This window comes from Zalophus californianus, chromosome 11 (genome assembly GCF_009762305.2).
Source record: "Zalophus californianus isolate mZalCal1 chromosome 11, mZalCal1.pri.v2, whole genome shotgun sequence".
Lineage (NCBI taxonomy): Eukaryota > Metazoa > Chordata > Mammalia > Carnivora > Otariidae > Zalophus > Zalophus californianus.
In genome coordinates this window covers 11,268,131-11,282,674 of record NC_045605.1, presented here as the reverse complement: position 1 = coordinate 11,282,674, position 14,544 = coordinate 11,268,131, and the positions used below count along the sequence as shown (strand labels likewise).

The 14,544-nt window shown below is 40.0% G+C and overlaps 1 protein-coding gene across 2 annotated transcripts; it reads right to left on the bottom strand.

The window, feature by feature from the left end:
• Positions 1 to 4,278: 4,278 nt before the first annotated feature.
• On the bottom strand, positions 4,279 to 14,362 carry REXO2 (RNA exonuclease 2). Of its 2 annotated transcripts, XM_027579319.2 has the most exons (7): positions 14,145 to 14,359; positions 13,097 to 13,180; positions 10,195 to 10,272; positions 9,489 to 9,600; positions 8,015 to 8,123; positions 6,603 to 6,656; positions 4,279 to 4,743 (listed from the first exon to the last, which is right to left on the bottom strand). In XM_027579319.2, the coding sequence occupies exons 1-7, from the start codon at positions 14,289 to 14,291 to the stop codon at positions 4,614 to 4,616; spliced, it is 714 nt and encodes a 237-aa protein (XP_027435120.1). In that variant the 5' UTR covers positions 14,292 to 14,359; the 3' UTR covers positions 4,279 to 4,613. The 2 variants fall into 2 exon arrangements, with proteins under 2 accessions (XP_027435120.1, XP_027435121.1); XM_027579320.2 differs by lacking the exon at positions 10,195 to 10,272 and having other exon boundaries at positions 14,145 to 14,362.
• Between the last annotated feature and the right edge of the window lie 182 nt (positions 14,363 to 14,544).

The window sequence follows — 14,544 nt, the reverse complement described above, 5'->3', positions numbered from 1 at the left end:
TCTCGAACTTAACAGTGGATTCTATTACCTACTAGAGAGAGCTGGTGAGGTAGAATGGAAAATGGAGAGGTTTTCCCACAGAAGCAAAACAGGCCTGGATGCCAGGGCAGCCTTCATGAGCCAGTTAACCCAGATGGTGCAGGAAGTACACCTGATGCAGAAATCAGAAGCATCTCTCATGGGACTAAATTTAAAGGTAGGAAGAAGGCTAGATGCTCCCAAAGGATATTTGCTAAATTTCCTTGGTCTGTAAATAAAACCAGTCATTCCTTATACCAATTTGATGCCAACATAAGAGAAAGCAGCTCCCTAAATTCTCCACCTCCTGCTATTCCAAATTGGGAAACAGAAGATCTTCTTCCCAAGGGCACAAGCAAGCATCCACAAGTTCAGCTCCTCCAGGCCGGCTTTCATTTACACATTCGTCCTAAGGATCATTCTGAAAATGGGTTGTGTCAAATTATGCATCCTTTTTTGTGTGTGTGGTAAAATATACCTAAAATTTACCATTTTTGCCATTTTAAGTGTAGTGAGTTCAGTGGCACTAAGTACAGTTGACCCCTTGAACAACACATGCTTGAATCGCATGGGTCCACACATATGTGGATTTTTTTCAATAAACATGTTGGAAAAATTTTGGAGATTTGCGACAATTTGAAATAACCCACAGACGAGCTGCATAGCCTAGAAATATGGAAAAAACTAAGAAAAGGTTAGGTATGTCACAAATGCACAAAATACATGTAGATACTACTTTAACATTTACTACCATAAAATTTATACAAATCGATTATAAGAAGTTACAATTTACCAAAACTTACACAAACACTAATAGGTCATACCCTGCACCATTCATAGTTGAGAAATGTAAGCAAATATGAAGATGCAGTATTAAATAACAACTGCATAAACTGCACTACCATAATAATTTCATAGCCACCACCTTTGCTACTGCAGTGAGCTCAAGTGTTGCAAATATCCACTTAAAATGCTGTGTGGCACTGATCAACCCCGCATGAGCACTGCAGAGAAAAGCGATCTCTAGAGATTCTATTAGTAAAGTTTCGGGGCAGAAAGTTACATATGCACATTTTGCATGGGGGGATTGGCGCCCCTAACCCACTTGTTGTTCAGGGGTTAGCTGTACAATTCACACAGCTATGCACCCCAAATTATGCAAACTCTCGTGGGTCCCCAAAGATTCTGCAGGCTGTTTATGGTAGGTTTTCATTTGCACAAGAACACATTTTTTGCTCCACATTCCCCAAATCTTTCCATTTTCTAGGTCTTATTCCTGAATGAGAGACTCCTGTTTTCTGTACCCTAGAATACCAGTGGTATTACAACCCAGGTGCAAAACGATACTGATTACATTCCCCCGGACACCAAGTTAAAGCTTGGGTCAGATGCACTCGACTTGACAAGTCAGTTATGAAAGCAACTATTACATCTGTCTACATTTTAGTGGAATGAAGATTTATAATCCCTTTTTAGCAGCCTTTAATTGAGATAGCTGACATACAGAAATTATATATTTAAGGGGCACAACTTAATGTTTTTATATATAGGTATACATTGTGGGGGGAAAAAAAAACATCAAGCGAAATAAATGTCCATACTAGTTACCCTTGTGTGTGTGTGTTGAGTAGATTTAAGACCTGTCCTTTTAGAAAATTTCAAGTACTCCTCTACTCAGCAGAAAAGACTCAACTAAGGAGGAGCTCTTCATTTCCATGAACACTGTGGCTATGGTATAATTGGGAGCCACATAAAATTAAAAGGCTTTGGTCAAATAACCCAAACTCAATACTCACAACAGACAGACAGCATGTAGCGAAGTCCAGAGCATTAATAGTTTTTGCCTCATCAAAAGATACAGAACATAACAGCTTTTGCTTTCATCAATCTGCTACAGAGGGCTTATCCTAACAACCAATTTTCCACTGTCCCTGCTACTTATTAATTTTTCAAGATGTGAACGCCTTAGTCTACCTAGGACTGTCATGAACTATCACAAGGCAATCAATGTGTCAAAATTTATTTAATGACAAAATTGCACTTGAACATTACAACTAGCTATTCTTACCTTTTTTCTTTAAGGCTTACACATATAAGAATACCACTTCTGTCAAAGGAAACGATCAATTTCCCTTTGAATTTGTTGGCTGGTTTATTAATAAAGAGATCTATTGTTTCGTAAATGAAAAAACACAGGGGTCTCAGGCTCCATCCTTATCTGCTATGGCTACGCTACTGAAAAAAAGGGGTCTTTCTTGCCCACACACTGTCATGGCAAGATTACCATGAGCACTCAAGGAATGCTGACTGGAGACTATCATCACTGTACTAATCCATTCACCTTATGAGTTTAATTCAGGGGAAATATACCTGCATAATCCTACGAATATAGCTTGCAGGATAATTACAGGACAGCCAGAAGAACCACTAAATGAAAAGCTCTCGGGAGTGCTGGAACAGCAAGCTCTGCTAAACAAACATACTGATCATTCTTAAGGCTGTAGTTATATTTAAACCAATTTGCATGGCAGTTCATTTCACAGAAATTACTTCATGGCTTCAGGAATCCCCTGTGAAATCAGTTACCAGCACTACCAATTTAAATTTTTTTTTAAAGCAGACTAATAAATAATGAACTGATCACTGAACCATCATGCCTTCATAGAGACCTGCATCAAACCAGATTTGCTTATTTCACAGGTTGCCAATTATCTTGCTAAAAATTAATACATACTCCATCAGGGGATACTGCTCCATTAGGAAGATAAGGAATAGAGGATTAAATCAGTGAGCAGGTCATTGATGGGAATGAAGATTTAAAATGAACACCAGGAGCTAAAATTCTTAAGAAAACTAAACAGTGGGGCTCAAACCGTTAACCTGATGAATACATGGGCCAGCTGTAGGGGAGAACCCCTGCAGCATTAACAGCAGCATCCGCCTCCTTGGAACCTTTCTCAAGCCCAGTGTTTTCCTATCTATTCTTGCATTAGAATTTATAACATTCCTGAGAGACAAGTAAGAACGAAGACTATCTTGCCAAATTTTAGTTGGAAGCACTAAGTCAGGTCAAGGTCACACTGGCAGTGAAACAATCCTCAGCAACATACAGTCACAGGCCATTAAGTGAACACGGATTTAAAATAATGCCCCAGTCACCATAGCAAATCAATCATAGCACCATTTCCCAGAGATCCTGACTGAACGAATCCACTCTCACTGCGCATTAGTTATCACAACAGGGTACTCACTGTGTACCAAGCACTGAGCTCAGAACTACATGAGAAGCATTTCATTCTAACATTATTCTTTAAGTCAGGTACCATCATTCTCGTTTTATAAGTAAGAAATTTGAGGCTTAGAGAAGTGAACTTGGCAGAGCAACTCAGGTTTCAAAGCTCAGATCAGAAGCCAGAGTTTGATGCAAGAGCCCTGTCCTCGACTAGGATACAATCCTGTCTTCCAAACCACTGAGGATGGCACATGAGCTAAAACCCATGCAACTCCAGACAGCAGAAAGAACACTGGTCAGAAAACTCAGCAGACTTATGTTTCTTCAGCTTACACTTAACTATACTTATGAATTTGAGCCTTATCATTTGGAAAAAGTTCAAGTCTTTCTCCACTCACATGGTTGTTGCAAAGCTAAAACAACTTAGTACATAAAATTATGATAATTCTGATCTACAGTCTAGTAATTTCTGTATCTGCAACTCTTACACATTAGGATCACACAGCTATGTTCATATAATGGCCATAATGGGCTGAGGAACGTAATTTGAGATCCAACGGTTCTCTAGGACAGGCAGAAGCCACCTATGGGCCTTCCCAATTCTGACTTAAGATGACATTTGTCAGAGTGAGTTGTGTTCCATAGACAGATTATTCTAATACACCCTCTGGTTTACAGAGCATTACACCCAGGGCAGCCAACGTTTTATAAAACGAGCACAGGGATAGCGTAACACATAATATCTCTTCAAGAAACCTTCTTACTTACAGAATCCCTCTCTGATGACAGACTTGAATTTCTTGGGTGCAGGGAAAAGTAGCCATTCCAGAGCTCTGTGAGTTTGATAACTATAACAATGAGCCCAGATTTGCCCCAGTTATTCTATTCTTGATGTATAAAGCAAAACAGAGCAAGTTCACCTGCTGTTTAACATACGAAAAGTTAACCAATCCCTGATGTCATCATGAGAATTTAAACATTAGCCATACCACTGAGAAAAAAGCCACCATTTCAAACTACTAAAGAATAGATGGTACAAAAACATTTGCATTTCAATAGAACTAGCTTTATTATTATTATTATTATTTTTAAACAAAAGAAATGGTCTAAAAGCAAATGCAGATATGTACCGAGGGATGGACATGACCTGGTACTTACAGAGGAGCTGCTGTGTCATAAATGAAAACAGAATGTTAGGAGAAAAATGGTATTTCAGGTACTGTCTGCTTGAATAATCTGGAGACGCAAGTTAACTGAAAGAAGGTGCTGTGCCAAGCAATCAGCAGGAACAAAAAACAAAACCAAACACAACCACCAGCAGCTGCTTCCCAAAAACTACGTGCTGACAGCATGAGAACTGCCATCAACTCACAGTCTTCTCATTTTCCCCGTTTTCTATAATTTTCCTCTTCTTTTCATCTGTTTTCTTCTTGAAGATGTTATTTCGGTAAAACTGAAGTTCTTTGATGCTTTCGCTAATGTCATCAAGCGCCCTACAAGCAAACACATCATACTGAATTGAAATGTCCACAGAGGAAGTAAGCAACTGACAACGTAACTTCTTACAAGTAACAACAGGTACAACTGCAAATGCCACTGACACCATCAAGAAGAGGAACATTTCAATAAAGCAAATTTAAGTACTTTGTTAAAAAAAAAAAAAGGCTGTTAAAAAAAAAAATCTCCTAAAATATATCAGATTATAAAGTCTCCTAAACTGTCCTATAAGACGGTGAAGTGTTCCACGGAAAAAAAGAATTCTAGGGTTGTGAGTTTAGGAAAAACTAGATCAAGCATTCCTTTCCTGAACTTATTGACGAATGTGTATTATGAATTTCCAAGGGGAGGCTGTACTAGGCACACGGTATTTCTAAAACTTAACCACATGTGTGGAATAATCATTAACAGCTCATGGAACAGTGTTTGGGAAACACTGTGCAATACTTAGACACATCCCTATGCAAAATATACTGACCTGCTCAAACATGACTCATGACTCAGTCATAATAAACATTGATCATCAGACAGTACCTAACCATAACAGAGGATCTACCTCCTCTCTGGTAGAGATTTGTGCTACCATCAGCTACAATACCCTCTCTTCTCCAACATGCTGTCTCCCATCTGTTGTAGTCTGAGAAATCAAGTAACAGAGATTATGAGACCTGTGTGCAGGTCAATCAGTAAGCTCTGAATGATAAGCCAAGGGCTTCTTCTAGAGAATAAACTGCATAAATGTTCGTGCGAGAGTTTTACGATGGTTATTGCTGTGGCTAAAACGACAGTTTTGCTTTCTTCCCTGGTATTGGATATATGGTGGAGAGTGGACTAAATCAAGGTACACAACATCTTACCTACAACACTTCAATCCAAAAACATCTGAAAATCCAAAGTACTTTTATGACTCACTCTGAGGCAAAACCTGATCAATCTTGACATGGGGCTATTCTCATCAGTTATGCCATTTGGTGTGCATGTCTGTACGTTTCGCTGCAGAAACATCCATGTGTTTGACCATTGGATGCTTCTTCAGACCTTCTAAGGCATGTTATATAACGGTAAATACCACAAATACACTACTACCTTTCTAAAGCTTGAAAATTTCCAAAATCCAAAACACATCAAACCCTAATTGTTTCGGATAAGGTATTCTAAACTTGTATCGTGCTGTGGTCTGTGCAATCCCCCCGCAAAGAAACACTAGCATGCCAGGCTCCTTACAGCAGGGACTCGGTCTTTCTGTTTGCCTAGAACTGTGCACGTAGGCACTCAGCAAAGGGATGAACTCAATGCTGCCCTTAGAAGCCAGCTGCTAAATCCCCAATTGAGTCTTATGTTCCTCCTGAACGATGGTAAAATTAAAAAAAAAAAAAAAAAAAAGTAAAAGAGCCAGTACAGGACACTGGATAAACAAAATCTTCAAATTTCTTGTGTACCTGTGCCTAAGTCTGCAGACTTAATAGAAAGGGTCTGAAACACTCAAAAGTGTCAAAGTTAGGCTATGTTATATAACTGTTCACAAAGTGTTCTAATTAATTTTAAGTGGCTACAATATTCATATCCTTGCTGGGAAGAATATTAATACTGCTCATTACTAGAAAGATTACAGACTGTTTCATCATACCTACAAACTAAGCTACACTATGCATCTCAGAAAGGAATACTAGACTCCTGACGAGAATTCCTAATAATCTTAGCAAAAAAAAAAAAATTATCTTTATGCTAGTTGACCTTTGTTTCCCGCCCCACCCCCCAAGAAAAAAGAGTAAAGAACAGACTGTTTTAAGCAGTCAAGAATTTGGGGGTTATGTGTGTGTCAGATTGCCAAGCGCTTGGAAGGACCCAAACTTACCTGTGAGAAGCAGCCTTCTTTGGTGCAAATTCATATTCTTCTGGATACCAGCGTCTATACACAGCAAAAATGGAACTCTCAAAGGAAACTGTCTCAAATATACTGGATAATTACCTCCTTCCAGTCATTTATTAACACTGAAAAAGGCATTCTGGATTGTGACTATCAAGATGCTTCCTTGCCTGGGACTCTCTTTTCCACCCTCTCTTCACCCTAGATATTCTCTTTAGGCAAGCTCACCCACGTCTACGATTCCTAGATTCACTCCACTCCAGCCCTCTCCTAATTTGTCATGGATAGCCAACCACCTGCTGGACATCTCCACCTACAAATCCATTAGACATTTCTAATCAACATATATAAAACTACATTTATCCTCAAGACCTCCCTTCTCCCATCCACCAAATCTGCTTTTGCTCCTATTTTCCCCTTTATCTTTAAACGATTCCATCATCTGCCTACCTGCCCAAACCAGGAACACTACAACTGCTTTAGAGATGTTCCTTTCCCTCACTCCCCCATTCAAGCATTCCATACCGTGCCAAGAGATGTCTCAGATGGGACATTCTCCACACCCTTCTCTGCCACCCAAATGCCGTGTCCCTAGCCCATTCTTCCCTCAAGATAAGGCAAAAATCTTTCTTACCTCCCTCTTTTCTTGCCACCTTATAATCTGAATGACCTAATCGTATCACTCACTGCTCTACTTACACTTTTTGAAAGGAACCCATCCCTTATGTTAACCAACTCAGCCCACCATACAAGCCCTTGACGATTTGGCCTCACCTCTCACATTTTGCAAACTGCATGCTTGGCACTCCAGCATTGATGAACTATCTGTAATTCCCTTATCTTCCCAAGCCCTCACTTCTTCATACTTCTGCCCATTCTCTGGAATCCTCCTGCTTCATTTAAATGCCAGGAAAACATCCAACTCCTCTTTAAATCTCAACTTAAATTTCCCAGGTAAAGCTTTCCCCAACTTCCCATTCTTCACTCCAACAGCTAGGGGCTCCTTCCCCGTTGCCCTCAATATTCAAGATGCACATTTCCATTACAGAGGTCATCATACAGTATATGTTGTCAGGTGTGTTTTTTACACATCTCTCATCCCACTAGATTCTATGCTATTTCAAGGCTTTTCATCTGTTATGTTCCCAGCACATAGGCCAATGCCTGGCACAGAATGGTGCTCAATAAATTTTCTGGACTAATGAAATTTATACAGAAGATTTTCGACATTGTTTCCCCCATCTCTCACCAGTCCAGAATCAACTAAGGACCTGTCCAAGTGAGAAAGGAATGAAGTTATGCACCCACAGTTCTACCGTTCTATTCAATTACTTTCCACAAATTCTCAATTAAAACATGCTAAATGAGGCAACTTAATGGATCCTAAATATAGCCCTTACCTGCACAGTTCTTTAACAGTGCTCACATCAATTATTCTATAATGAAGATGTTTCATGAACTGGGGCATGTATTTGTCAAGAAACTTCTTATCTGCATGAACTGAATTTCCTAGAAAGACACGAAGCATACTGCATCTGTGTATTTCTAGCAATATACAACAGGATATAAAAATTCATTAACTGGTACTGAAATGGAAATGATTTTTTTCTTAATTCAAATAATTCCTAAAAGCATCTCGGAATTTCTAAATCATGTTTGAGTGCATCTGATTGTGTTACAAGTATAGACTTCTGAGTAGTCAGTCTAGCTCATAATAAATTTATAAACGGCCTCTCTATGGACAAAAGGATAAATCTACCATTCCACATACTTAAAATAATGCACAAAACTATTTGTTACTTTTTCAGATCATATCAGACGTGCAAATTTTCTCCCACTGTCATGAAAGCCACACTATTAACACTAAAAACTTAACTGAACCACATTAAGTAAATAAAGCTTTATTCACATTCCAGTTTTAACAACTCGTATCCATAATCATGTTTCCATACAGTAATTTATCTTAAAAACACTAAATTTTAAATAAGTACTTTAAAATAGACAGCAGCCACACTAACTAGAGGGAAAATATATATACAACATATACTCTAATACTTAATGTCAAAACTTTTTTTTTTTAATGAAATTTAAGGAAAGTGTAAGTTATCATATCAATTAACATATACAAATGCAAATACACCTCCACAGACCATTAACTTTCCTCTGACAATGGCAGGACTTTCAAAATCCTAGTAGAACTGGCCCGGTTTCTTTAAGAAGTCAATGTCACACAGGAAAAACAGAAAAAAAAAAAAGAAAAACAACAGGTGGACATTTTAGATTAAGAGACTAAAGAGACAATAATAACCAAATGAAATGCATGAGTCTTGACTGAGTGCTGGTTCAAAAACAATTAGACATTTTGCACGTGGACTAGATGTGAAATGATGTTACTGAATTATTTTTAATTACCTTAAATGTGATAATGATACTGTGGCTACATAAGAAAATGTCCTTATTCTTAAGAAATGCTTGGTGAAGTATTTAGAAATGAGGTGTCAAAATGCCTACAATTTACTTTCAAATGTCCGACAAAAAAACAGACAGGTAAAACAAACATGGCGCAAGGTTAAACCATTCATTACCAAATCCAACTTTCTTGTACATGTGAAATTTTTCCATAATAAAAACATGAAGGAAAATTTTACTGAATGAGTCTATGTACCCCAGATCCCATGCTGGGTTTTCAGGGCAGTTTCCCAATACTCATGTTATAAATTATATAAGGAAACTTGAACGGAAAATTAAGATGTATAATCCAAGTCAGGGTAAGTGGAAGGCATGATGGTCTTAGTTGATCTTTCTGGAACTGCAGTCTCTTGAACCACTACAATGGAAGACTATCTACAAGGTATACATAGGATTGGATTTTACCTGCAAGTGGACAGAGCCCCGGAGGAGTCTGCTGTCGTACAAAGGACAGAAATTCATACTCTGCCTGCTGCAATGTCATTGTACTCTCCTTCACTGCCTTGGTTAGACCAGACTGCAAGACAGAATCCCCAGCCCCCACCAGAAACACATCAAGTCAGTTTTCAAAGGCATCCAGAAATGAAACTTCACTGCTAAAATGGGCAAATACAACCATAGATGGGCCCTTCATAAGGCTCAAGTTCACACTGAAACTGCCATCTTTGCTCTGATTTGTTCTTAAAGAATCCAGGTCAAATAAGCTATGTTCCTGATTGTTAATAGCATTTCCACACAGTCAAAAAAAGATGGTGCTCAATGTCCAAGCTCTGGGAAGAAACAACTATTAACAGGAAAGCAGCATTCCCCCTTTTCTGAAAGTTGATGTCTAACCTTATCCAAAAGACTGATTTGAGCAATACTTGACAATCCGCAATGCGTTCGCGACAGACTGAATGCAGGAGAGGAAAAAAGAGAACATTCAGGAGATGATCTCAAGAGGTCCCAAAGATGACAGATAAACAAGCAAGCAGTCTCCCAGGGTCGCCAAGCAATCTTCCTCTAACCCATTTCAGAATCCCATCCAACAATGGTATAGGATTCAGATGTGGGAGCAACACGCTTGTTACTGATCCCCATAGCAGCACTCCTGTTATTTTGGTAATGTTACCTTCCCATGATGCTCCTTACACCAATCTGACATGCTGTCCAGTAACTCATCTGGCTGTTTTATAATCAGGTTAGGACCCTGTGGATGGGAAAAGCCATTAGTCATCCAGAATTGACAGGGATAACCGTGGTTTCTGAGGTGAAGTTTATGCTGCTGTCAGGATTCAATATACAGATAGAGAAAGAGATGAGGGCCCTTTGTTATCTCTGTAAGTGGTCCTTATTCATTCCAGCACTGTTTACAATGGCTAAAATGAATGCATGCATGCGCACGCGCGCGCACACACACACACTTCTGAAAAGTGAAATGCCTAATAGAGGACATTGGTTATCTGTCAAGGATCAGCAAACTATAGCCCCAGCCTTTGTTTTTGTTTTTTTTTTTAACCAGCAAGCTAAGAATGATTTTTACATTTGTAAAGAGTTATAAAACAAACATGTGACAGGTATGTGGAACTCCAAGCATAAAATATTTACTATTCGCTGTTTTTTCAGAAAGAGCCTGCCAACCTCTAACTAGGAGTTCATTTTGGAAAGTGTCTATATTGCCAAGTGAAAAAAGTAAACTGCAGAACGGTATATATGTGCATGTGATTTCGTGTACACGTGTTTAAATAAAAAAACACACATTTATACATGCATACAAACTACCAAGAAAATATACAAACTTTGGGGAATGCTACGCAGCAGCAGAACAGAGCAAAAAAAACCAGCTTTCTACACATACATTTTGGATAAAGTTATACTGTTTAATTTTAACAATATTTTTGTATCAAAAGGTTAAAAAGGTAACTGGCAACATTCGGAAAAAGAAAAAAAAAAGTAACACATGGCTCTCAAATCCTCCGCTCCATTTAACAGAACATTGAACTTTTGAGTGTCTCAGACAGAGTCCCAGCAGTCACAGAAGCCTGACTTGTGGCATTAAAATAAGTCTTCATGGGTATAGTTTCTCCTGTACGATGGCGATAACAAACTGACCCCCCTCCCCCAACGGAATGTTTAACATAGGATAAAAAATTATAGATATCAAAGTTCTTTGAACTTTTGGAAGAAAAGTATTCTATGAATCCAAGGTATTATTACTACTAAGGTGGTAAAAAGAGTTTGCGATCACTGAGAGGAATGACTAGAATTTGACTATTTTGACATCTTAAAACTAACAGGGAGTTTCAGCCAAATAAGAAAACTGGTAAAGGCAATCCCCAAGAAGCAAAAAATTTGTTCTGATTACATAGTTTTTTAAAAAACCAAAAAACCCTCATACTGTTAAAAAAACAAAAAACAATTTCAACAAACCATGATAGGAAAAGGAAACTATTAATCTAAGGCTATCTAACTTATTTTAGGTCCCAGTTTGGCACACTAAGCTACCTACAGAAAAATTTTCAGGGTAGGATGTTTTCTCTTCTACCAGCAGAAAACATTTTCCTCAGACTCACATACAAGAATAAATCATATTTTCCACAGAAAGGACACTTAAGAGCCCTGAGCATTTTTTTTTTTTTTTTTAAACATTCTTATCCTCATCTGAGTCTATTTACAAATGCCACACTCATCTGCAGCTGTGTGAATACAGACCCAACTTTCCTCCAGGGTACATATTAACTAACTGGTCCATTAAACTGTCAGTATTTCACATTATATCAACAGTCTAAAGGAAAAACTCTTCTTCAGCCAAGGGTAAGTAGGGCTCACAAAATAAAGACACTTCTCTTCACTATTCATCCATACTAAATTCCAAGTGACAGGAAAAAACAACCAAACCTAAAACGCACTTTATTTATATGTTAAAAAAAAAAAGAAAGAAAGAAAGGAGCTAGTTGTTATGATGCGAAATACAAAGTCTCATGATTCTCCTCCAGCTGATGTATCAAGCGGTACTCCAGGATGTATGCCTGGTACTCCACAAAAGTCACAATTCATCTATAAATACCTTCTCCTGTCCCTTACCTACCAAGATAAGTAGAAGTCTTACTGTGCATTTACAAAATCTATCCAGTGTCAGCAGCACATCACTCTTGCTCTCTGAGAACTGATTTTAACAGGACTACCTTTTCCACAAACATCCCCACTGTGTTCCCATTCTAGAGTTTCTTATGGCCTCCAAAAATCCTGACAATATGAGACCAGGGACCAATTTCAGACCAGATGCCCTCACACACTTCTCGAATGCTTCATAAGTGGCCAAAAGGCAACACGTGTGTTGTTTGCTTAATGTTTCAGCTAAAAGCAGCATGTTAAAACCTTAATCATGCCCAATATATCAACAAGAGAGTATTCTGATTCTGCCTCAACGGGAATTCTAAAATCTTAATATAGATCTAGACAAGCACATATCCTAGTTGAGAAGGCAGAAACTGGACACAGAGAATCGAGTTAAAATTAAGGTGATGACATACAGGTATTTTGGCCTGAGTCACTAATCCTGAAGAGACAATAGCTGATTGTCTTATTGGTTAGAAGTACTTTACTCAAACCACCTGGGTTAAATTCCTCACTCCCCCAGTAATAAGCCAGGTGGCCTTGGGCAAATTACCCAATATCTCCGTGCCAAAATGTCCTCCTCTATGAGTGCAACTACCTACCTTATAGTTGTTGTAAGGACTAAGAGTGTATACATGTAAAGCACTTAGAACTGTGGGAGGCACACAGTAAGGTCTCAGTAAACAAGGGCATGTAGGTTTCTGTAATTTTTGGCATGGATAACTGAAAAATAGCTGGACTGTGAGATAGACTACTTTGGTTCCAGAACCAACCCTACCATGACCTAGCATATTCCTTTGGAACTTAACCTGTATGGATCTCAGTTTTCTTATTTTTTAAATAAAGAGATGGGGAAAAATGATTTAGATTTCTAATACACTCTAAACAGTATGACTGTATTACGTGGCATCACCTACTTCAGCCAAAATGTTGAGATCAGAGTCAGTTATCAGACAGGCCATCTCAATAATCTGGTCCTTCTCAATGTCCAATCCTGTCATCTGCAACCAAAAATAAATATGTAACACACCAAACCATCTTTCTGGTCTATTTTACCCAATTTTATTTAACAGTAATTCCCTCAAGCATTTTCCATTTATATCCCATAGCCAGGATAAAAGAGACAATAATGCTTCTCTGGCAAGCCCCCAAGACACTAAACATGAATCACTTATTCAGTGAATATTTACCAAGGGCCTGCTATATGTCAGGCACCCCAGTTCTACTGTAGGACCGATGGCAAAGTCAGCAAAATTGAGTGCTGACAGCATTCAATTTGGTAAGAGACTACTCACATCACTACATCTCTGCAGTTTACAAAGTTTTCATATTAATGACACCTCTTGATCTTCATCGCAATCTAATGTAGAAAGCACTATTACCCCCATTTCATATATAAGAAAACTGAAGTTCAACCGAGGGCGGAGTCTGCGGCATGGGTATGGAAAACCTCGAGGGGTCAGAACTGGGTTCTAGTCCTAACTCAGAACCTAACAGCATGACCTTGAATGAGCTCAATCCTCTCTGGGCCTCGGTTTTCTCGTTTATGGAATAAGAGGTAAGGCTGAGTCATCTCCGGAGTCCCGTCCAGCTGTAACAACCTAGGGTCCTGTTAAGACTGCGGAAGGAGAGTCTGGAGTCTAGCAAAGTCGCTGTCCCAACCCCCCCACCCCAGTGACCCTATACCCAGAGGAACCAAAGCGTTAGGGAGGTTTACATCTGGGTGGAGGGGATTGGGGGGAGCCATATGGATGACTCTTCCCTTTGGAAAAGAAACCCCACAGCCCAGCCACAATCCCCAACACCTACAGGACTTCAGCCTGCCGATCTGCCCCGTGCAGCACACAGCCCGGCGGCGCTCACCTGCCACACCTGAGACCCGCCGGTGTCCGCGGACAGGCTCAGCTACTCTGTCTACGCGCAGAACCTCACTCGCCTCCCCTCACCCCCGCCGACCGCACTCACCTCCAAGTCCACCCAAACCATCCGCTGAGCCATGCTCTCCCCTGCCGCCATGGCTGCGCCACCTTCGCGGACACCCCGCGACCCGAACTGCCCGCGACTCCCACCCACACCTCGCAACAGCCTGGAGCCCAGGGAGCCGCCTAGCATCACCCGGCACCAGCCGCCACGGCCCCAGCCTCTCAGCCGGCGCTGGCGCAGGCGCGATGGTCGCTAAACGTCGCAAACCCGCGGGGAGGCGCAGGAGCGAAAACCACAAGTCCCAGCATCCTGCGCGCCAGCAGGCCCTGAACAGCCCGGCTTAGCTGACGAATGGGATGATGGGAGTTGGAGTCTCTCCCGGTGTTCCGACCAGTTTCCCCACCCCCGCCACGTGTTTTCGGATGTTACTGGACGCGCATGT

Excerpts from the sequence above, each read along its gene's own strand:
- REXO2 (XM_027579319.2), bottom strand. The coding sequence starts at position 14,291 with ATGCTAGGCGGCTCCCTGGGCTCCAGGCTGTTGCGAGGTGTGGGTGGG. Across the intron at positions 13,181-14,144 it reads TGGTTTGGGTGGACTTGGAG|ATGACAGGATTGGACATTGA; the intron begins GTGAGTGCGGTC and ends TTTTGGTTGCAG. Across the intron at positions 10,273-13,096 it reads ATCTCAACATTTTGGCTGAA|GGTCCTAACCTGATTATAAA; the intron begins GTAGGTGATGCC and ends TCCCATCCACAG.